General features: G+C 37.6%; 1 protein-coding gene across 1 annotated transcript; it reads right to left on the bottom strand.

The window, feature by feature from the left end:
• Positions 1–238: 238 nt before the first annotated feature.
• Positions 239–21,173, bottom strand: SEC22B (SEC22 homolog B, vesicle trafficking protein). The gene is made up of 5 exons (XM_061121026.1): positions 20,943–21,173; positions 11,847–11,956; positions 8,136–8,296; positions 6,335–6,481; positions 239–2,192 (listed from the first exon to the last, which is right to left on the bottom strand). Exons 1-5 carry the CDS (start codon positions 21,015–21,017, stop codon positions 2,038–2,040), a joined length of 648 nt encoding a protein of 215 aa, XP_060977009.1. The 5' UTR covers positions 21,018–21,173; the 3' UTR covers positions 239–2,037.
• Positions 21,174–22,612: the final 1,439 nt, after the last annotated feature.

Here is a 22,612-nt window from a genome sequence, read left to right as displayed (position 1 = left end):
CCACCTAATTAGATCTTCGCACTTCCTCTAATAAAGAACACAAGTAGGAGCCATATTATGACAGTCCTCCTCTCTCATTTTCTACCATCATAATCATAAACTACTTTCTTATCCCTTTGTTTCTCATCCCCCACCCCATATCATTTTTTAATTAACCTTCTGAATTTAGGTAGGAATGTATCTAGAATACGTGCATGTAAATTAACTACAGTAGATAACAAAGCTTCACACTGAAGGGAACATTCTAGAAGTATTTATTTCATTGCTGACGACCTGGTTGCGGCATGCAACTCTCAACAATGAGCTGCCACTCACTCTCCACTTCTACAGAAGTACCAAAAGCTATGGTACTACTATTTAGGTTTTCAGCCTTTCAAAGGCTTTTATTACCAACATCATTACTGAGGGACAAGACTTTTAGGGACTTCAAGCACTTATTCTCTATAAAAAGTAACTTCTTATTTCATGCACAAAACTCCAATTGGCAGACAGAGGTCCAAAATGGGAAGAAAAAAATTTTATTCTAGTTCTGTAAATTATCAGGAATAAAATAAGCATTTCTCCTTGCCTTGTTTTAAAGAAAAAAGATTTTTTTTTTTCTCTATCAGGAATCAGAATACTAGGTTTGATGATCCTGAGTTATAAAACTGCTTACTGGTTAAAGTTCTTTCTAAAGATCTTAAGAAGTAAGAAGTTGGTTCATTTTCCTGTACAATTTAAAGAAATATTTGCAGTATGTGTAGGAATTAGAGGTTATATTGTACACTCTTGTGACAATATTTAAAAGGCCTATTCTCCCCATTTAAAAAATTCTACCTCAGAAGGTAAAAGGAAATTCTCATTATCCCTGAGCAAAAAAGGGAAAAATCAGGTACTTTTATTTGTTAACAGAATCTACTGTAAATGAGCTCTCTCTAGAACATTCTTAGAGAATTACATAACTGAAGCAGATATGAGGTGCTCTCAGATTTTCTTAGATAAATATGTTTAGTAGTTTGAGTAGTTGCTCTGAAAAATTTCAATTTAATTAACTAAGCAACTGATTATCTTCCCTTTTGAAATCTGAGACTATACTGAGAGGACAGTTACGGGACATGAGACTATAGGGCTCAGAGCAATTCAGGAAACCCTAGCAAGCTGTGGCAGGAGGGAAAGGGGGGAAAACCGTAGTGATGAGGTGAGGAAGGAGGACAAAGCTGTGGTGATGAGCTGGCCTGTCTGCCCACTAAGTCAGGGGCCTCTGGCTATATGCTATACTCACTCTTATATCAATATAAACCAGATGCAGAAAAATAAAATCAAGAATGTCCCAAACTAATTTTAAGTCTTTTAAGAGTAAATGACAGAAAACATTTTTGCTTCTTAATCAAGGAGTGCTATAATATAATTTCAAGGCATCTTAATATAATTCATTTAACCCTAAAGCAATTGTGCAATAAGCAAATTATCATAAATGAAAAACAAGGTTAACTTCCTATAGGGGCCAATAGACAGGATATCTTGCAGCACAGCAATTAACCTTCACATACTGGAGTCTTGTTTAAAAGGCCATCAAACAACTCAGATTCCTGAAAATCACAAATGTCACCAACGAAAGGAATGTTGATTAAACAGAGTCAAAAAACTTCCTGAAGGGCTGCCTTCTCTGAAGGGATTTCAGACTTGCTAGCATAGGTTGGTTAAGCCAAATCTCACTGACGGCTCCATTAGAGAATGAGAATGCCCCAGTCAGTGCTGTTTGAAAAATGTAAAACACTGGGAGGGGAAAAAAACAAATAAAACAATCTACTGTTCCCTAATGTATATGGCTTAGCACCCAGAGAAAGCCTCTGCCCCGGAAAGACACTTTCTACATAGGGCTAAGCTTCATTAAATGAGGTGTAATCTTTCATTTTCAGGACATGTCTTTTCTTGCAAGGTCTTTAGAGGCAGAAGTTCCACTTGGATTCTAATACACATCTCTGTGCGCTCAGCTTCCTGAAAACATACACCTGCCGGGTTCTAGGTTCTCCCTTGCCAGTGACTGGATTCACTACTTCACAGCCACCAGAAGCGCACATACACTATTAACATGATGAAAAATACAGCTACTGCTGCAAGTTTGGCGTAAGTGGAACGCATGTTCAAGTACTTCGCATCCTGGCGGTATTTCTTGGACAGACTGGACAAATTGTTAGCCTTCGAATCCAATGCTGTCAAAAGGGAAAAAAAGGAGAACATTAATTAGTTCCTGAAAGTATTTTATCAACTGTATTAAGAACAAAAATAACCCAAATGAGTAGCACTACTTCAAATCATGAAGCTTAAATTATCCTTTTTTTTTTTTAAAAGGGTAAGGTTGTATACACTGATTAACTCATGATCCCGAAGCACTGTAAAATCTACAATGCATTTTCAACTAATCAGTTCAACTTATGTTAAAATTCTTGAGGCTTCAGATTGAGTGCAGGGTCTGGCCTCACACCCTAGTTCAAATCTCAGCTATATCAATCATATGATACTGGGCAACTCAGCCGAAGACCCAACTTCTTTGTCTATAAAAATAGGGAATATATAACAATAGTAACCATATCATGGGATATCTATAAGGTGAACACAATGCCTACATAATGGTATACATCTGATAAATGTTAGCTGATAACAACTATCTCCATAATCTCTTAATGGTTTAAATCATATTCTCTCATATTTTGACAAATGATAATCCAGGTAAGATGAAAAATGCAGGTAACCAGAAAATTCAATGAACCAGAGTGTTAGACTGTATCTCAACAGTGACTACTACCAAATTTCTAAAACTTTCCACATGGTAAAGACTATTAGTGTGAAGATAACACTATCAGAAATTGTATTTTAGCAGACATAGGAAAGCTGTATTACAATGAAAATACAATCACAGGTGCTAGAAAACCACCAACATCTACTAAATTAAGCTTTTTAGAATCTTCTGCAAAGTTTTTTTTCCTATACAAACATTTGTAATGTCATTATCTTCTTTTAATTGTTAACTAAGCACTTAGAGAAATAGCCAGATACACATAAGCTAAACTGGGCTTAAAATATATGGCATATTTTTAATAATAAAAACAAACTCTCAGTTTGGCATAAATTCTAATCAAACTTTTCACTTCTTTAAATTTTTGAGAAACTATTTTGCAATCTGAATTTATTTGGTCTTCCTTGGAGAATGCTTTTGTACTATTTGGAGTTGCTTAATAGGAACTGGTTTTGATTGAGAAATGTGGCATTACTTAATAACACAGGCATGTCAGCCATTTCGAAATTAGTAACTTGTCCTGTAAGAAAACCACCTTGTCATGCAAAAAAACAGTTAGGGGATGAGAAATAGCCATGACAATACTGCAAGGAATCTTTCCAGTCAGTTTAACAGACTAGACAGAGGTTTTTAACTACTACAGTGTGTCTTACTATATTCCGAGTGCCTAGAACAGGATCTGGCATATAGTCAGTGCTCAATAAATAAGTATTTGCTAAATGAATCTAAATCTGCTCAGAAAAACTGGGAAGAGAAATAAATATTAGGTCATATAAAGTAAGCAATAGTTATGAGAATTTCTTTACATATGAACACTGGAAACACATGGTATCATAAAAACAAAGCTATTGCTTGGAGAAGTCTTATTTAGCAAATATTTATGTTGCGGGCACCATGAGAAGTGCTAGAGGATACAGTTACAATCAAAATGTACATGATCCCTGTACCTATGCAATCTACACTGCAGTAGAGTGACACACCTCTGAATAAAAAAATAAAACCTATGCCTTAAAAGAAACAGGTATATTTAGGTAGTAAAAAAGGCACAATTTGATCTTACTAAAAGAACCCACAGGAACTATTCTTGGGTCTTAAATGCAAAGCTGACTAGCTCTGAAACAAAAAGAGAAAACAGTATAAAAGACAGATTCTTATTATGGAGAAGCTTAAAGAGGAAGAAATCTATTTTTGAGGTGGGCTAATCTTCCCACTGTCTTCATTTATGCCCTGTTCAGATATGCTTTTTCTTCCTCTTAAAAATATCACTCTTCACTCCTTCCTAATCTATCAAAACTCAAGAAATCTTTCCTGTTTACTTATCTATTTCCTTCTACATTCTTTTAGCTCTTATTGTCTATGTATCTATGTGCCCAGTCGCTCAGTTGTGTCCCATTCTTTGTGACCCCATGGACTATAACCCGCCAGGCTCCTCTGTCCATGGGATTTCCCAGGCAAGAATACTGGAGTGGGTTGCCATTTCTTCTCCAGGGGATCTTCCCAACCCAGGGAATGAACTCATGTCTCCTGCATTGGGCAGGCAGATTCTTTACCTCTGAGCCACCTGGGAAGCCCATATATATCTATATAATGATTTACAATTATCATTCTCTGAAGATGAACAAGGACTCCATGGACCAACAAATTCTGCCAAGTACTAGCAGTGTAAAAAGCTAGTAAGCTACTTTTTAGCTTTGAGTAAGCTATTTTTCTGAGTCTTTGCTTCTTTATCTGTAAAACTGGTTTGATACCACCCACTTCACATGGGATTACTCTAAAGAATAAATAAAATATATGTAAAGTCCCCCTACCATATTGCCTAGAACAATGTAAATGTTCAATTGATGTTTGTTACTCTGTGACAATGTTCCTTATCTTCCCAATCACATGAAGTTTCTTAAGGGTAAAAATGTACTTCATTTTTAATCAGCATATCAACACTACAGCAATTAGCAAAGCACTAGAAGAAAATCCCATAAGCTTTTGATTAATTGAGCAGTTTATAAATTTTGGTTTTAAAAAAGTTTCCTATACTGGTTTACTTTATCCTGAGTAGAACCTATGAGTCTGCTACGACGAAAATTTACATAGACTCACTTATCCAAAAACTGATGTTTAAAGAGTATGAAGCTATACACTGGGACAGTTGCTGACTATAAACATGAAGGTTAATATCTGAAGTTCATAATAAAGGAAAACCCATTTATTCATTGGAGAAGGGAATGGCTGGAGAAGGGAATGGCAACCCACTCCAGTATTCTTGCCTGGAGAATCCCAAGGATAGAGGAGCCTGGCGGGCTACAGTCCATGGGGTCACAAAGAATGACTGAAGTGATTTAGCATGCATGCATTTCATCATGAATATGTAACAAGGTTGAATTTTTAAAATATACATTAAGACAACTACCTGTGATTATCACTGTCAAAGAAATAAAATAAGTATATAAAATAGATATAAAACACAGAGTATATGCTCACATTAAACACTTAGGTAACATTTAAACATTAGTTATATATTTTAGGTAAATTAGTACACTCATATACATACACCATGTGCGAAAAAACATTACATGCTTTTTCACATTATGTGAAATATTTAAGTGTTTTAAGAATTTGAAGGAGTAAGGAGATTAATGCGTCATGGGCTGTAAGGATCAGGGAAGGCTTCTTTGAAGAGGCAGTTCTCATCTAGCATTTAAGGAAGGTCCAGGATGATGAAGACCCTGAACTGGCTGAGGCAGGATGTCTGTGACCCTGTGAGGATGGAACACTTCTGCGATCTCCTTGTCTCCCTCGACAGAGAACACAGTGCCTTACACACTGGCTCCTAAGTGGCTCCAGCTGTGTCCAACTCTCTGCGACCCCACGGACTGTCGCCCACCAGGCTCCTCTGTCCGTGGGATTCTCAAGGAAAGAAAACTGGAGTGGGTCGCCATTTCCTCCTCCCGGGGATCTTTCTGACCCAGGGACCGAACCCGCATGTCCTGCAGCTCCTGTACCGCAGGCACACTTTTTACTGCTGAGCCACTGGGGAAGCCCGCCCTGCACACTTTGAGTATTCAATTAGTAACGACTGGATGAATGAAAAGTAAGTTGACACCAGACTAGATCTTGTAGTCACAGGTCTTAGAAGTTTTTCTGCAGAGGAACGCCTTGATGAAATGGTATTTTGTAACAGTTGATCTGGCAGCAGTAAAGTCTCCTGAAGCAGCTACTTATGAAACCATTGCCATAAACCTTTGACAATGTCCTCTCATTCTTCTTTTCATTTTCCCTAACTTATCTGTTTCTATAAATACTATCTAATTTGGTAAATACCTTGGAAACAGTAATTGTTTCTTACATGGAATGAGACTTTACACTGTTCCAACTCCATAGAAACTAACCACACTAGGAAGAAACATATCATATTGGAAGCTTGTAATGTAATCCATTTTGGAGAAATGAATTCTTAATAGTACTAGATAGAATCTGACAGCATAAACGGTAACCCCAAATAAGCTATCCTTGCCTGTGGAATAAGAACCACTCGCTCATAAGACTCGTACTGCTTTTAGATACCTGAGAGTGCTTCTCCCCGTTGTAACACTTCTTCAATATTTGCGACCATGATTCTCTGCACATCTTGCAGTTCAGTGTTGATGGAGCCTAAGTTTCTCCGAGCACGACTGTCAATGTAAAGCTTTTTGGTTTTCTGAATGTAGGTATCTATAATGATGAAGAAAGTGACTGTTAACAACTTCTTTCATGTCCATCAAAGAAGTAGGAAAGAGTATATTCTGAGTTTAGTCCTGGTTCTGCAACTGTCCATGATTAACCAGACTCCTGAATGAGTATCAAGTGTGACAGGGAATTTCCCAAAATATTACAAGAAAACTGCATGCTCAAAAAAAAACCAAACAAAAAAACAAACAAACCACTGCATGCTCATTCATGTTTGCCAATGTCTGCATATCATAAAACTATGAAAAGAATAATTAAAAAAGATTATATTTTCAACTTTTAGCTAAAATCTTAAGATAGTGTATTGGCTACCCTTTATTTGCCTCTTTAGACTTCCTCCCACCCTTCTGCACCCTGCTTTCTGCTTTGGGAAGCTAACCTGCATGAATTGTATTGATGGGTTCCTTACCGTCTAGCTTCCAATTAGGTTCAGCCAAAGAGGACACCCCAAGAGTAGGGAATGAGTGGACAGTGACAGTGATTTATTCCTCTATCTCCTCCCTGAGAAGTCATCTTGGGCTAGTAGTATTCCTCCACCAAAAGTTACTGCTCCTTTGAAATTGGCCTTTTCTATAAATTTTTTCCTTCCCAGTTCCAGAAACTGCTCTTATCCATTCAAGCCTAGGGTTGATAACAATTACCATGCTACTGGTCTCAGGTTACTGCACCTTACAGTTCATCTATAACCCGTTCATATCTCTGCATACAATCTTTTAAGCTAATTTGAGAATACCAACTATTTCCTGTGTGACTTTGGTACAGCAGTCTTATTTTTTTCCTGGCTTTACTGAACTCCTATTGCCTACAAAAATAAAAACTGCAAAACCAGACAAGATAAAATTAGCACTTGGAGAGTTTAGTTTTGAAACACTGTAATGCTTTGCTATAATACATTTTCTGTATTTCTAGAAATCAAGAGGACTCATTTATCTAGCAAACTTGAAACACTTCAGATATCCAGAGGTAGTATTCAAAACCAGTTTATTTTTTAACTAAAAATGTCAATGATGTAATCTAATCATACTTGTTCTCCCTTCTTCTACTTATAGGACATTTCCTTTGATCTGCTGCCATCCTATATTTTACCAGCTCTGAGGAGTAATGAGTCTTTCTATTAAATCTTGTACAAATATGGACATTCATGCTCACTACTTCTGCCTGTAGGAACTGTTGTGCCCCAATACCAGGTATCTTTTAGTACTTAATTTAGAGGATCTTGTTCTATTAGATCACCATTCTTTCTGATTTCCAAATTCTGATCTCCATAAAATGGGTCTCACTGTGAGTGTTGTGTGTGTGGGGGTGAAGACAGTGAATTGGGAAAAAGAAGAACTCAGCAATTACATATCAATCTGGATCTTCAGGCAGTTTTTTACACTAATGAAGAAGCAAAACAAATTACAAAAAAGAGCAAAGGGCAACAAGCTCTATGGGGAAAATATCAAAAGGCCAGAGAAAATTATTAACACTTATGAGAAGGAAGCCTCATTCACTCAAAAGGAAAAAAGACATGGAATAGGAGAGGAGGCAGAATCCAAAACATTAGTAGGTAAGCTTTAAAAAAAAAAGTCTAAATTATATCAATAGCTTCTCTACATTGTCTATTCCCCTGATAGAAAAGTAAGGCACAAAATCTTACCAAACTCAATAAAGGAGTAGGGTCTAGACACAGTCGGCACCTTCTTCCCATGCTGTTCATCAAATTCTGAGTGTAAATCTTCTAGGTAGGCAAAAGCCAGCTTCTTAGGGAAGGCAGCTTCACACAGAACCAAATAACATACTCCCTGTTCAATAATGTAACTGAAGAGACAAAAATTTAAAAAAGCAAGAAAAAATTGTTGTAGATTAATAACACTCCCAACAGTCTGAAACAGACTCTCAAGTGCCATACAAACTTTTTTTTTGGTTATGCTACACAGCTTGCAAGATCTTAGTTCCCTGACTAGGGATCAAATCCAGGTCCTTGGCAGGGGAAGGGCAGAGTCCTAACCACTGGACCACCAGGAAATTTCCTTATAAAAACTTGAAAATATTCAAGCCCAAGGCCTTTGAGGCTAATGAAATCAGAAAGTCAATTACAAACCATAAATCACTAGAATTAGAAAACAAACATCTTCCCATTACTAGAAGCATATTCCAAAAGGAGTATTTAGACATATTTATTCATCACATAAGGGATTTGATTTAGGTCATACTTGAATGGTCTAGTGGTTTTTCCTACTTTCTTCAATTTAAGTCTGAAGCTGAAACTCCAATACTTTGGCCACCTCATGTGAAGAACTGACTCATTGGAAAAGACCTTGATGCTGGGAGGGATTGGGGGCAGGAAGAGAAGGGGACGACAGAAGATGAGATGGCTGGATGGCATCACAGACTCGATGGACATGAGTTTGAGTAAACTCCGGGAGTTGGTGATGGATAGGGAGGCCTGGCGTGCTGCGACTGACGGGGTCACAAAGAGTCGGACACGACTGAGCGACTGAACTGAACTGACCTGATTCATCACATAATTCTTCAACTAAAATATCTTAATACTTAAGACTTTTTCTTGAAAACTCAGAGGTGTGACTCCATCTGCCCTTTGATCATGTATAGTAAACAAGTAATAATATATACACATTTAAACTTCTTCCATCTGTAAGAACTGTGGAACTGGAAATTTTTGTGAACACTAAAAAGTTAGAAGTTAATGTCACAATGATTACTGGGTACAGAAAATAACAATCTCAGGACTAATAATATTTCCTAATTTCTAGGGTAGAAGAACTCTGTATTAGTTGCAAATTATTCAATAACAGAACTGACTCCTCTTGTGAGAGTGAGCTCCCTGGCAGCCTTCAGTTCAGTTCAGTTGCTCAGTCATGTCTGACTCTTTGCAATCCCATGGACTGCAGCATGCCAGGCTTCCCTGGCCATCACCAACTCCCTGAGCTCGCCCAAACTCATGTCCATCATACTGTCCCTGGCAGTCTGGAGGAGGCTATATTACTGCATGTCTGAGATATTTCTGGAAAGAGGCTGGCTACTCAGTGGTTTTCAAATGACTTTTTAGCCATAGCACTCTTTATTTGAGCCAAAATTATATCCAGAAGACCAATATGTATAGCAAATACAGTCAGAAGGTTTTTAGTTTAAGTAGGAGTTTAAGGGTCCAAAGCATTACACACATCCCCCATCCCTGTCCTTTCTATGTGGCTTCTAAGGCACCCTAGAACTCCAGAGTGGAGTCCCCTTTCCTGAAAACTTGCTTCCTTCTCTCTGCTCTATAGCACTTCTTGTCCTAGGTATTATAGTACAGTTGCTTGCGTATATGTCTCTCTCTGCCATAAGAAGACAAGCTAAGAACATTAAAGGCAAGACTTAATACATGGTCTGGCAAAGAATACATCTTTAGCAAACAGCTCTTAGATGCAAATAAGGGAAGAGATAAGATTATAAAGGAGGCAGAAGAAAATCTCTTTTCAGTTCCATGAGATCTTTCCTAGGTCATTTGTTCCTAACCCATGGTAAAGATAAAAAATACTGTATTATAATTGAGCATCAGACCCTGAGGCTGGGAGGGACTGGGGGCAGGAGGAGAAGGGGACGACAGAGGATGAGATGGCTGGATGGCATCACCGACTCTATGGACATGAGTTTGAGTAAACTCCAGGAGTTGGTGATGGACAAGGAGGCCTGGCGTGCTGCGATTCACGGGGTCGCAAAGAGTCAGACACCACTGAGCGACTGAACTGAACTGAACATTATTTAGAAAGGAAATAATGTGAAGGAAAGTTATGACCAACTTAGTCATCATATTAAAAAGTAGAGACATTACTTTGCCAACAAAGGTCCGTCTAGTCAAGACTACGGTTTTTCCAGTAGTCATGTATGGATGTGAGAGATGGACTATAAAGAAAGCTGAGTGCCGAAGAACTGAGGCTTTTGAACTATGGTGTTGAAGAAGACTCTTGAGAGTCCTTTGAACTGCAAGGAGATTCAACCAGTCCATCCTACAGGAGATTAGTCCTGAGTGTTCATTGGAAGGACTGATGTTGAAGCTGCAACTCCAATACTTTGGCCACCTGATGCGAAGAGTTGACTCATTTCAAAAGACCTTGATGCTGGGAAAGATTGAAGGCAGGAGGAGAAGGGGACGACAGAGGATGAGATGGTTGGATGGCATTATCGACTCAATGGACATGAGTTTGGGTAAACTCTTGGAGTTGGTGATGGACAGGGAGGCCTGGCATGCTGCGGTCCATGGGGTCGCAAAGAGTTGGACACGACTGAGCAACTGAACTGAACATTATTTAATGTTGAAATAACTTATAAAACCTAATGTTCACTATTTTTTTTAACCAATAGGCCAGAGCCTTGCTTTGGTTTTGATTCTGTATACTTGTTTGCTTGTTCTTGATGAGTAGAAGGTTGGTTGTTTGAGTTAAACACAATAGGTTCTTCCCAGGTCTATATTATTTCAGTATCTGAGCTCCTAACATACTAAGGATTATTTAGCTTATCCTTTCTTATTTTCCTCTGATCTTCTTGTCCTCTTTTTTCTTTTTTAATCCTGCCTGTTTTAGCACCTTCAAACTTGACATATAATTAAACACTTAATACCAATTATTTGTAGGTAATTTGAGACCCAATAAAGTCCCTTTGATCCCTCTCTCAGCTGTATGCATTATCTGTAACCAATGATCTGTTGTTGTTGTTGTTCAGATGCTGTCATGTCTGACTCTTTGCGACCCCATGGACTGTATCCCGCCAGGCTCCTCTGTCCATGGGATTTCCCAGGCAAGCATACTGGACTGGATTGCCATGCCCTTCTCCAACCACTGATTAGATGCTCTTAAATTATCGTTTATAATTTTCTTTTCTCTAAATAATAAATAATACCTATTAACTATTCTCTATGTGCCAGACAAAATGTTAAGTGATATACAGGGATTCTCTCATAAAACTAACAAAACTATGATTCCCTATTTTATAGAGGTAACTGAGGCCTAGAGAAATATATGTGAGTTGCTCAAGGTTACAGTGTCAGTAAATGTTTAAGCAAGGGTACTAATCTATGTGTGTATGGCTCTAAGAAGCTCCCAAAGCAAAAGTTATCTATTACTGCATGATACATACAGCGTTTACTAGACACAAGATAACAGGCTGAATTACTGTACACAAACTGAATACAGAAACCAAGATTTCAGTTTTGCAGAATTAGAGCCAGGAAAGTTGCCTCCACAGAGTGACTCTATTTTCAAAGTTATCTTTATGTCTGAAAAAAGTTACCATTCTTCTGAGGTGTAATTACAAGTAATTGCTGTATTTCATACTTAAATAATCACGAGGAAATCAAGATTATACTCACTGAAAAGTCATGGCCCCAGCTTCCAAGGTGCATCTGGTAGGGGACTGTTCATTCAACTTTCGGAAGAGCTGCTTAGCCTGACTCTGGTACTGCTGAAGGTCCCGGCCAGACTGAAAGAAGACACCTTCATTTAAGAACATTCCACAAAAAAAGCAGTAGCAATTGGTAAGAAGTATCATATTTTGAGGACACTATGTAAATATGGTCCTTCGTTTACAGGTTAATAACGTTAATAAGATTTATTTTAACAAAATAAAAGTGGCCTACTTTCAGAGAAAAAAGGGAACCCAAACCCTGAGTTTTCCAACAAAGTCACATTAGTTATTTTCTAAAAAGCAAAAATATAAACCTCAACTGCATTTAAGGTACTTGCTGAATCCATTTCCACTATGAGGTCAGTGCCCTCCTCCTAACCCACCTCACTTGCATGGTTACTGGCACAGAATCACACAACATGTTCTATACTCAGAGGAAAATCCTGGGAAAGACAGACAGAATGAATCTCATTTTTATGCTGAAATATCATGCAAAATCTTCCATAAAGTATTACAGTATTTGGTGTATAAGCAAAACTAAATGTGTGCACCCATCACTACAAATTACTATGAACACTGTAACTGCAACTAGGTAAAAACAAGTAAGAGTAAGGAAGAAGATTGGAAAGTCAAAATATCCTTTACTAAATAAATCTATTTGGTTTCCAAGTTTGGAATGCAAACTTCTGGATAGCAAGGGATATATTCATAAAAAAATGAAAATAGTAACATTTGGATGACAGAATTACAGGCAATATTTTTCCAAACAATCTCTAAATGATTCCACAATTTTTTTTTTTTAAAGAGAGGAAAAAGTCTACTGGGGAAAACAGTAGAGTCATTTCAAAGGGAGAAAATTATACCTCAATAACCTCTAAGACAAAAATGGAAAAGAAGTGCATGAAGAGTGAGAAGCAAATATACTTTATTCATCCACATACTGGGGGAAATAACTTCTGCCATGTGATGGGAAGGAATTGTTTTATTTTAGATTATTTATTCCAAATTGAAAGATGTAACACAGTCTCTCCTTGGTAGATGCTTAATAACTAAACGTTTAAATAGAAAAGTGTACCAGGTTCTCCCAGATATTGGACCTAAGGCCTAACTATGAGAAAGTACAAAGTAAAACTTAGTAGATCACAGTGATCCACTGAACTGAGAATAAAAACAAGGAAGCAAAAATAAAATCATGTAACTGGCAGATAAACAAACATACAAGTATAGGATTTTAAGCTATATTTAAAATAGTGAACTAGAAATGCACACTGAGATATCACCTTACTCCTGTTAGAATGACTATTATCAAAAGGAGAAGATATAACAAGCGTTGGTGAGGGTGTGGAGAAAAGGGAACCCTTGTGCACTGTTGAAAGGAATGTAAATTGGTGTGGCCAAAATGGAAAAAGTATGGGGGGGGGTTCCCTCAAAAAAATTAAAAACAGAACTACTGCATGATCCAGCAATTCAACTTCTAGGTATTTATCTAAAGAAAATTAAACACTAAATTAAAAAGATATCGGCATCCTAAGCTATACTCACTTCGGCATTATTTACAATAGCCAAGATATGAAAATAACCTATAATAATTGTTCAACAGATGAATGGATAAAAAAGATGCAGTATATATACACAATGGAATACTATTCAGCCGTTAAAAAAGAGTGGAATCTTGCTCAAAAAAAAGCTCATAGAGAATGGACTGGTGACTGCCAGAGGGGAGGTGGGTGGGGGAGTAGGCCAAATGGGTGAAGGGAATCAAAAAGTACAAACTTCCAATTATAAAACAGGTCATGGGAATACAATGTTCAGCACAGTGGCTGTAGTTAAGAATACAGTATTCTGTATCTGAAAGTTGCTAAGAGAGTAAAACTTAAATGTCTGCATCACAAGAAAAAAAAAAAGAATAAACATTTTCATAACTCTTTTTTCATGATGGAGGGTAACTAGACTTACCCGTGGTGACTTCACGGTGTCTACAAATACTGAATCATATTGTACATCTGAAACTAATATAATGGTATAAGTCAATTATAACTCAAAATAAAATGGTAAGCTGGAAATTTCAATATAAATAAGGAAGTAAATAAGTATGAGGTGAACCAGGGAAGTCAGGCAGAGACCATTAGAAGTATTGATTTGTAGTTTAACACTGTTTTTATGGCAATGACTTATTATAAGGCTGTTTGCTTGAGATATACTCCTATATTACCATGTATACTGCTATATGTTAATAACACTTTGTAATAACTAACAGTATAATATATATTAACATTATTATATTAAACAGTAATGCTAATATATATATTGCTTTTCTCATGACTGGCCAGCCAGTTAGGGAGAGTGAATATCATCACATGCTTTGAACTAGTGCCAATATCTTATGTTCCTAAATTTGAGTGGTAGAGTCAATCTGTTTGCTTAAGCAATGTTGTTATGTGGCATTCCAAAGATATCTGACTCCACAACAAAAGATACGAGGGATGCAAATAAAGTTGCAGAGGTACTAAAAGTGTGTTAGTTGCTCAGTCATGTCCAACTCTTTGTGACCCCATGGACTGTAGCCCACCAGGCTCCTCTGTCCATGGGATTCTCCAGGCAAGAATACTGGAGTGGGTTGCCATGCCCTTCTCCAAGGGATCTTACCCACCCAGGGATCAAACCTTGGCTACTAAAGTGCAAAGAAATAATACCAACATAGATCAATGATTTTCAACTTTGGCTTCACACTAGAACCACCTGGGGATCTTAAAAAACACTATTCCTGCTCAATCTGCACCCCAAAACCAATTAAGTCAGTGTTTTGGAGGCAGGACTCAGACATTAGTATCAGTAAAATAACTACAACAATAAAAGTTAAACGTAAGTTTTCTGACAGCTAAAGGCAGGTGAGCCCCTTAAAGGAAATAGTTAAATAAATAAATGACAAATGAAATTCCACCATTTGCAACAACATGGATGGATGGATAGGGTATTATGCTTAGTGAAATAAGTCAGAGAGAGAAAGACAAATACTGTATGTTATCCCTTATATGCAGAATCTAAAAAATAAAATGAATATAACAAATCAGAAACAGACTCACAGATACAGAGAACAAACCAGTGGCTACCATTAGGGAGAAGGAAAGGAAGAAGGGCAAGAGAGGGGTAGGGGGGATTAAGATGTACAACTACTATGTATAAAATAAATAAGCTACATGGATATATTGTGCAGCACAGGGAATAATAGTATTTTATAACAACTTAAAATGAAGTATAATCTATAAAGATACTGAAGCACTATATTCTAAGTGTGAAACTAACATAATATTATAAACCAACTACACTTCAATTTAAAAAAAAAATGGCAAAAACCTGTTGGTCAAATGAAAATTGGTACAAATCCTTTGACTTTATAAGAGGCATCGTAAACATTATTGCAATCTGAGAGACACACAGAGACTATGGCCAAAAGCATGCTATGATTTCAGGAATTTACAACAAAGCAATGATGCCAATGTACAATACTGGGGACATATCTACATAGGAATTATGGCATGCCAACCAACATTTTACACTGCTGGTTCAGTTAACATCACCATTCCTGGGAACATGATGCTGGCACAATCTTTCTGGTAGTCATTTTGACAATATGTATTAGAAATTATAAAATTTTGCACAGTGTTTTATCTAATAATTCTACACCTTTGAAAGTATACATAAACATCATACATGTGTTAAGCAAACAACTACAAAAACATATAAAAACAAAAAACATGTTCAATAAGAGGATAGGGGATGGGTGACATAACATATGTTATATATTTATATAATGGAATACTACAGAACCATCAAAATGATGTGTAATATTTAATGATATGAGTAGACATTCATTATACACTATGTGAAAAAATTAGGTGGAACAGTCTTACAGTTATTACCCATTATTTAATTTTAAACACATACACAAAGATTAAGGTTAGATACCAAGTGGGTATAATTTAAGCAGGGATTACTTAATTTTACCACTACTTTAGTAAAAAAAAAAAAAAAAAAAAAAAACACCATTAACTGCTTGGTCCTTTTGTATTTACTGAATTTTCTGCAACAGGCACAAATTAACTTTATAATGAGAAAATTATTCATTCATTAATGTCTACTTGTTGCATATCTGCACTTGGGGTCAGTAAGGGAGGGGCTAGGATTTGCACCCAGGCAGCATCCCTGAAGCTCCTACTCCTCCGTGTGCTATACAACCTCTACAATTAAAACTGCTTCTGTGATGGTCGAGCCACATTCCAAGGGATATCTTACTACTTAATATTAAATCTAATTCATGGGAAATGCTCAAGACTACATGGCAGCTCTGAACTACTGATAGATCTCACATAACAACATAATCATGGCTTTAGAGATAAACCCTTGGTTTGCTTTTAAGATTACAGTCACAAAGGGCCCACAGTCAGCCAGCCTATCTAAAAATAGTTAATTAGATGTCCTAATTCTGTTTTCTACTTCGTCTAAAACAGACTTGATGAAACTTGTACACAGTATAAAGGAAAGACAGCTGTTAGCAATCCAATAATAAAGTGGATGTGAAAGTATTCTGAAACTAACTTGAGATCATCAGTATATTTAGGATGTGGTTCTGTACATAAAATATCGGAGGTAAGGGGTAGTAAACTGCCACACAACCACAGTCCTTTTTATTGCTGTTACCTATGACTGCTGGTGGGCTTTCCTGGCGGCTCAGATGGTAAAGAATCTGCCTTCAGTGCAACAGACCGAGGTTCAATCCCTGGGTCGGGAAGATCCCCTGGAGAAGGTAATGGCAACCCACTCCAACTATTCTTGCCTGGAGAATCCCATGGACAGAAGAACCGAATGGGCTACAGTCCATGGGGTCGCACACAGTCAGACCCAACTGAGTGACTTTCACTTTATGACCGCTGTAGTTGTATCACATGCCATCTTCTGTCGTTACAATGTTTAGCTGAGCCCTTATCATTTTTAAGTCCCTGTTAAGCCCTACTGATCAAAGGCCAGCAGCACGAAGAGCCAACCATCTTTCTCTAACAGCAATAACACTAAGATGATTAATCAACCCTCAGTGACTGGGGGAGTGTGGCAGTTTAACAGTACAACAGACCATCTGCTTCCTGGCGTTCCCTGCTCTGTATTCAGCTACATCTACACCTTCAAGTCCACAGAGCTGAGACAAGATGAGAGAAGAGAACAGGGTTTATTTTGAGGTAGAACAGAAAGGTAAAGAAATTGCAAACATCTGAAAAGGAGAAATACATCAGAAAGGAAGAAATAGAGTATCACTTAGACAGTGTAGTTTGGAAAAGTTCATCTCTCTACCTTGTATTTCTAGCTAAAGCATAGAGGAAACAGTACATAAGGTACTCTGTATCTTTTAAAAAAAAATGCTCTATTGTATTACTTGAATAACTGTTCATCTACAGTAACAAGACAGTTTGTATAGGGATGAGCATGGAGCAACTACCTAAAATATGGCATCTATTATCAATGTAAATAACTGAAAGAATACATTTATTTGGCCTGGACAATTAAGATACTTAACTATAAAACTACTTGATCAAGATATCCATTTTTTAAAAAGTAATTTCCAGACTCCCAAGAAGTAAATACATTATTAAAATGTCTTAGAACAAAGCAGTAAAGTGTAACAGTTAGGTACTAAGGCTCCAGTGTAGAATCAGACAGATATGGATTAAAAGGAATAAACCAGTGGTTACCCATGGGGAGAGGGAAGGAAGGAAGGGCACACTGTGGAGGAGAGGATAAAGAGGTACAAACTACTTATGTATAAAGTAAATAAGCTACAAGGGTATACTGTACAGCTCAGAGAATATAGCCAATATTTTATAATAACTACTAATGGAGTCTAACCTTTAAAAACTGTCAATCACTATGCTTAACACCTGAAACTTATACACTGTGAATCAACTATACCTCAATTAAAATTTTCTTTTAAAAACCAAAACAGTGGCTCTCAACCAAGGGTGATTTTGCCTATCCTCCCCAAAGGTGACATGCAGCAACGTCAGGAGATATTTTTGGTTGTCAAACTGGAGGGAGGGTAGTGGTAGTGCTATTGGTATATAAAGTGCAGAGGCCAAGGATGCTGCCAGACATCCAACAATGCACAGGACAGTTCTCCCACAACAAAGAATTATCCATTCCAAAATGTCAAAAGTGCCAAAGTTAAAAAACCCTGATGACAGAAGTGTCAAATCACTATGTTATGCACCTGGAACTAACACAGTGGTTGTAGGTTAATAAGGAAGAAAGGAAGGGGGAAAAAGGAGGGAGGGAGGAAGGGAGGGGAGGGGAAGGAAGGAATCTGGGTGAAAAATTCCATTGTACTACTTAGGCTGTATGACTTAAAGAAAGAGACTTTTCTTCTCTTAGCCTCAGAGCTTCCTTATCTATAAACGTAGATAATAACAGAACCCATCCTAATAGTTAATACAAGGGCTCCCCTGGTGGTTCAGCAATAAAGAATCCGTCTGCCAATACAGGGGACATGGATTCGATCCCTGGGTTAGGAAGACTCTCTGGAGGAGGAAATGGCAATCCACTGCAGTGCTCTTGCTTGGGAAATCCCATGGACAGAGGAGCCTGGCAGGCTACAGTTCTTGAGGTCACAAAGAATCAGACACAACTTAGCAACTAAACAACAACAATAGCTGGTATGAAGACTAGATGAAATCATGCATTTAGCAGACTTAGCAGAATGGTTGGTATATAGCAGGCACTCTATGGGATTCCCAGGTGGTGCTAGTGGTAAAGAACCCACCCACCAATGCAGGAGACATAAGAGACACAGGTTCAATCCCTAGGTCAGAAAGATTTCCCCAGAATAGGGCATAGCAATCCACTCCAGTATTCTTGCCTAGAGAAAACCATGGACAGAGGAGAGTGGAGGGCTACAGTCCATAGGGCCACAAAGAGTTGGACAGGACTGAAGCTACTTAGCATGCATGCATAGGCACTCTCTCTAAATGTAAGGTGCTTTATTTTAATAGTAAAAAATTAGTCAAAGATTTATATTTTTGCAGATGTTAAAAGTTCAGAAAGGATGTTATCATTCAAAGTCAAAACTGCTAAATGAAATCATTACAGAATTATAATCATGAAAATATTTTTGTGTAAAATATCTTTCCTTTTCATTAAACAAAGCAACCCATCTTGGTAGACTGATACCTAATTTGGAATTAAGAAACACACAGTATAATCAACTAATTTTTTCAATAAAGTGTCAAGGCAAAGAATAAGGGCCTACTGATATTCAGACTTTCATACCTACTTTATATTCTTTGTCCATACTGGAATTCAAAGCAATAGTTGGAAAACTGACCAGACTTCTGTTCCCTTGCAAAAACTATTTCTTAGTCAAACTACATATCCTTCAAGGAAAATTTCCTCACCATCTCCTTTGTTTCAAATCATATTCTGCATTCATTTTAATAATTTCACTCCTTCTGCATAGTCCAAGAAAATATTTAATGCAGGAGAAGAGAAAAATTCACAAGTTCAAAGTTCAGGGCATGCTATATTTTTCAAATTTTATATCAACTTAGACTTTGTTTTGTGTCATAAATAGAAAATATTTCACTCAGCATAACGTACTAAGCAACATAACAACTTCCCAATCTGTATCGTTATTCTCCTACAAGTTAAAGTAAACTTATTTGCAAATCAAAGCTAAAAAGGCATATAACCCAATAGGAGACACTCCTATTGGCTTGGATGTCATTCCTTCTGGGAAGACTTTCCTGATGTCCAAAAATCAATTTAGATACCTTTTCCATGTTCAATCACAGAAACTTCTTCCTCTTCTACAGCAATTATCTACATTATAGTTATTTGTTAGTGATCTGGCTTCTCCACTAAACTGTAAGCTCCATGAAAGTAGGGCCTATGTTCCCTAAGTCCCTGAATGAACACCATGCTTGGCACACCTGATGTGCTTAATGAGAGTTGTTGCTTTTTTTCATGAATATATGAATGAAAGGTTAAAAAATGCGCAAAATATTTTTTTCTAGAACTCAACTTTTTTTTAGGCCTTGAAAATTTTTTTAAATTACTTGTATAAGAAAGTAAAATAAAGTTGATCACTTTAAACAAATTTAAATAAATTATATAAATGTCATTCTCAGCCTCCTTTCTTCCGGAATTCCCCAACCTTATTCCAGGAACTGGTCTCACACCAGAAATTTGCCTTGTGATTTTAAGGCACAAGGCCTCTTTCTGTGAAGCTATCTAGGGGTTTTTTTCCGGGAGTTTTTTTGTTTGTTTTAATCAATGCAACATATTTTTGAGCACCTATTATACTAAAACTGCTTTTGTAAAAGCTATGGGAAATACAAAAATGACCAAGATTTGTCATCTGCCTACTAGGAAATTTAATTTATTGAAAGACAAAGGCAAAAGTATAAGGCATTATAGAAATATAACAAAGGCAAAAGTACAAGGCATTATAGAAATATAACACAGGGGTCATAATTCCAACAATAAGAATTTAGTAAGGCTTACTGAAGGAGGTGGGAATTGGACCTAACTTTGAAAGAAAGTACTGTACTGAACTTCAAACAGGTGCATATATGTGGCAATACTATCTCATCTGCTTTCAATAGATGTCAGCAAGCTAGGTCAAGGATCAGGTGCTACAGAAAAGAGTTAAAGAACTAGGAGCTGATTTTCCCCAGGACCTGTCAGCCTTATTAACAGCAAAAAAATGTTAGAAATCCTGAATTTTAGCAGAGTCCCTAAAGAATTACAGGACACTGGATGGTCACAATTAGCCAAACATATCCCTTCTCCGGAGTGTTTTTCTAATAAGAAATAGGTAACATAAAAATCTACCCCCGCCTTCAGCAAAGGTTAGTTTTCTCCAGGTAGTCTTCTTCACTGTCAAAAAAGAAAAAGCACTTCAGAGGAGTCAGAAATGCCTGGGAAGATTCAGGGGTCTCCCGCGTCCTAACAAGGAATCCGGGGCGGACAGCATAGCGCTCTGGCAGGAACTTGGGGTCCTAAGGATCTAGCAGCTCACCTGTTCGTCCTCCTGCATCGAGGCGGCCAACGGGAGCCCGTCCGCCACTCGGGCGATCATCGTGAGCAACACCATCTTTACAGGCTACGGAGACCCAACACTGGCCCAGACGGCCGTAGATGTGTTTTGACTTGCTCCGCCGGGACAACAGTTAAACCTCTACCCCAGTTTCCGAAGACCTAGCTGCTTGCGTCTCCGCTTCCCGCTGAGGTGGCCGGAAACAAGCTCCAGCGCTCTCCACTACCGGTCCCCGGAATTGGCTTCCCATCGGGAACCACAACTATCGGAACACTAGTTCCGTGATCTCTCCTTACACCTTCAGAAACTCCCAAGGCCCCGGCCACTTTTCTGGATTTCCAGCTTTGAATAAGCCTTGATCCGTGAGAGGGCGTGGCACACAAACTGAAATAGAATTTTCTAGTTTCTGATACTTTAAGTCTGGGGAGAGGGCTGGGAAGGAGGGCAGGAGTTAATGGGTAGGTACTTAGATGAAGGGTATATGAAAAAACTGACAATCAGATGATATATTTTCATATTTATTTTTTTGTTTTTATATATTGTATATCCAGTACAAATTATTTTCTGTATTTTTATATTTTTAGGCAGAGTTCTTTGTGTGTGTGTGTGTTATATGGGTTTTTTGTTTTTTGTTTTTTTTTTGCTTGTTTATGCTGTATCCTCAGGCCCTTAAACAGATTCTGGTAAAAAAATATTAATTGCATATGTGAGTAAGTGATCATATTACAGGATCTCAGAAATTACCTAGATCAGTCATCCTGCCAAAAGCTGCAATATATAATTATAGGTAGCAGGACAGTCTTGCAAAACTTCCAGTAACTGCATTCACTCCCTACTGGAGAAACCTCTAGACAACTCTGCCTGAAGAAATGTTACCATATCTTTTTTCTTTGGTGCCCCCATCTCCAACATGAGAATATTATCTGCCTCTCAGGATGTTTGTGATTATATAGCGAGAAAATGTAGATCCTCACTTTGTAGTTAAAGAAAAAACTTCAGAGAGTAATTTTTCCACAGTGACACAGCTAGTAGTAATGGGACTAGGATTTGAGCTGTTGAACTCCAAAACCTATCCTCCTAATCCTGATACCATTCATCTTAACATTTAACCACAGGTTAAGGAGCTCATGTTTTGTTACCTTTTCTACAACTTTACAGCTACTAGGAGAAAACTGTTATTTCTTGAGAGGATTTTGGGAGGAAGACCTAATGATTGACTCCACACAAAAGATGGACAGGCATATAGACTAGACAAACTGATGGTGCTATTTACCACAGTGAGAAAGTGAAATGGAAGGCAATCCTTGTGTGTAAGGGAGCCTAGGTTGGTAAAATAATAATATCTTACATTTAAAATAGCTCAAAGATGTAACCTGACCTAACTTCCCTTCCTCCCACTCAACAAGGATGTGTCTTCTACCATGGTGTCAAATGGTCATTGTCATTCAGCCTCTGTTGGAACAATTCCAGTAATGGGAGATTAACAATACCAATATTTTAATTAAGGGTAATGCTATGTTGAGCACCGACCGAAAAATTGATGCTTTTGAACAATGGTGTTGGAGAAGACTCTTGAGAGTCCCTTGGACTGCAAGGAGATCCAACCAGTCCATCCTAAAGGAGATCAGTCCTGGGTGTTCATTGGAAGGACT

Source organism: Dama dama, chromosome 20, assembly GCF_033118175.1.
Source record: "Dama dama isolate Ldn47 chromosome 20, ASM3311817v1, whole genome shotgun sequence".
Taxonomy (NCBI): domain Eukaryota; kingdom Metazoa; phylum Chordata; class Mammalia; order Artiodactyla; family Cervidae; genus Dama; species Dama dama.
The sequence above is the reverse complement of the archived record's forward strand: the minus strand, read 5'-3'. Positions and strand labels throughout refer to the sequence as shown.